Source organism: Glycine max, chromosome 1 (genome assembly GCF_000004515.6).
Source record: "Glycine max cultivar Williams 82 chromosome 1, Glycine_max_v4.0, whole genome shotgun sequence".
Classification (NCBI taxonomy): domain Eukaryota; kingdom Viridiplantae; phylum Streptophyta; class Magnoliopsida; order Fabales; family Fabaceae; genus Glycine; species Glycine max.
The window spans coordinates 34,117,025-34,119,132 of record NC_016088.4 but is presented as its reverse complement, the minus strand read 5'-3'; the positions used below and the strand labels follow the sequence as shown (position 1 = coordinate 34,119,132).

Below are 2,108 nucleotides of genomic sequence, written 5' to 3'. Positions count from 1 at the left end.
ACCCTGCTAATTTGTTGACAAATGAAGAAGAATAAACTAATTTGAATGGAGAATCAAACAATATTGAACAATACAATGAAGGGGAATTAGAAGATGACTTTGAAGTTTACAATTCTGAAGAGGACTAGACATTGATCTTTGTTAGTTAGTTATAATGTTTGTTATTAGTGACATGTTTGTTTTCTTCTAATAATTCAAAACTTTGTTAGTGTATTTTACTTTTTTCGTCATATGGAAGTTCGTTAGTTATCTAATTTCCATCCATCCCAATATTTTATTAGAGTACTTATGTTATAATATTATTTTTCTATATATAGATATGTCATCAGGTGGCACTGACCCTCCTCGACCTCCGTCACGTGACTCCAGTGGGAAAGGGACAACTGTGAAGAAAAAATGATACATGGTTAGACTATTACCACCTCGAGATAGTCGGACATCATCTACCCCATCCCCATCTTCTGTGTCTATCCCAATTAGGCCTCCCGATGTTGCACCTACACCATCTCGACCTTCGACTAAAGCTAGACCATCTTCATCTCATGTTAATGCGCGTGGACCATCTCCGGTACCTGCATCCACACCATCTCCATCCTCCGTTGATGTACAGGGACCATCCCCAATACCTACATCCACACCTTCCCCATCCCTACTTGTGGGCAACATGACTACAGATGAAGATGCTATAAATTTGGCAATGGAAGACCCCCTTAATGATCGTCCTATGGTTACACTAATTAATGGAGTGTAAGTATTACAAAATTTATATAATCATCATTATATATGATACATCACATAATATTTTACTATTTTATTAATTACTTTTTATATTTAGGTTTCATCCATCTAAGGTTGTGGCAAAGGCTCTCACTTTATCCATTAGGCAACAATTTGGTCAGCCTTGGCCTACATGAGGAGCGATTCCAAAAGATCATCAACAACTTTTTTTCCAGCATTTTAAGGTAAATTATTCTTTTGTTAATGAATTAGTTCAAAGGCTGAAATGGATAGTAATGCTATTTTTTATTTTAACTGAAATTGTAAAATTCGTAATTTTCTAATTGTGTACAATTTCATTACTTTGTTATACTTTACAGAAAATTGGTCTGGAGACCCGAGGAAGAGAATGAAAGAAAAAAAGCTTTTAACTTGAAAGCTTCTCATAGACTTTCTGAGATGTTTAAGGATGCTCGAAATGAAAATAAAAGACCAATTGTGTTTGGAATGATCTATTATCACATTGGAATACACCTGAGTATCGTTCCAAGTGTGCATAGGCAAAAAAAAAAAAAATCGAGCATCTGAAAAGGGTGGGTGTATGCACAGAAGTTGTTCTATCAGCTTGTAGGATCATGCCATTCGCTTGGTGTGTACATTAAAATTATAATACATAGTTGTTTATACTTGTTAGTTTTACCACTTAATGTTTATTTTTAATATTTGTTAATAGTCAAAGGAGCTCGGTCGATCTGTATATGTAGATGAGGTCTTTCAGCAAACTTATTTAGGAAAGGATATTGGTCAATTTATCGATGATAGATCTAGACAGACACATATGAGACCATTATATTGCATATTTCTTTTATTCTTTAAAATGTTTATTATATTTATGGAATAATAATTGTTTATGAATTACAAGAAGAATTTGAGGCTTGACTATCTCAAGCTAGGTCTAATGCCGCATCAAGTGTTGGCGAATTCCAACTCACTCCCTTAGACCCTGCTGAAGAACAAAGACATAGGAGTTGGTGCTAGGTTGCAGTTGCAGGACCAAAGCATAAGGGACACCTTTATGGTAATGGAGGTGCTCATACATACAAATGCAAAAATGATAGCTCCATGCAGCAAACACAAGGATCTTCCAGTCACGTTAAAGATGCTACAGAGATTAACTGCCTAAGGGAGGAGTTGCGTCAATCAAAAGAGGAGATGCGCATTTTTCAATCAATAGTCCTTCAGTTCCTACCTCAAAAGGCGTGAAACATTATTCATCAACAACAACAACCTCACTAGCTGCAGGACCAGACAAAGGACCAGCAGGCAGATGACCAACAAAGGCACTCTCCTAATGACTATTTTGACTACTGACTCAACAGCACAAAATTACT

At 36.0% G+C, this 2,108-nt stretch overlaps 1 protein-coding gene across 1 annotated transcript; it reads left to right on the top strand.

The window, feature by feature from the left end:
- Positions 1 to 403: 403 nt before the first annotated feature.
- On the top strand, positions 404 to 914 carry LOC106799716 (vegetative cell wall protein gp1-like). Its single transcript, XM_014778830.1, has 2 exons — positions 404 to 747; positions 836 to 914. Exons 1-2 carry the CDS (start codon positions 404 to 406, stop codon positions 912 to 914), a joined length of 423 nt encoding a protein of 140 aa, XP_014634316.1.
- The last annotated feature ends 1,194 nt before the right edge of the window (positions 915 to 2,108 follow it).

What these genes read in the sequence shown, in the direction of transcription:
- LOC106799716 (XM_014778830.1), top strand. Translation starts at nt 404, where the DNA reads ATGGTTAGACTATTACCACCTCGAGATAGTCGGACATCATCTACCCCA. An exon ending in GTTACACTAATTAATGGAGT is followed by an intron (nt 748 to 835) that starts GTAAGTATTACA and finishes TTTTATATTTAG; the next exon opens with GTTTCATCCATCTAAGGTTG.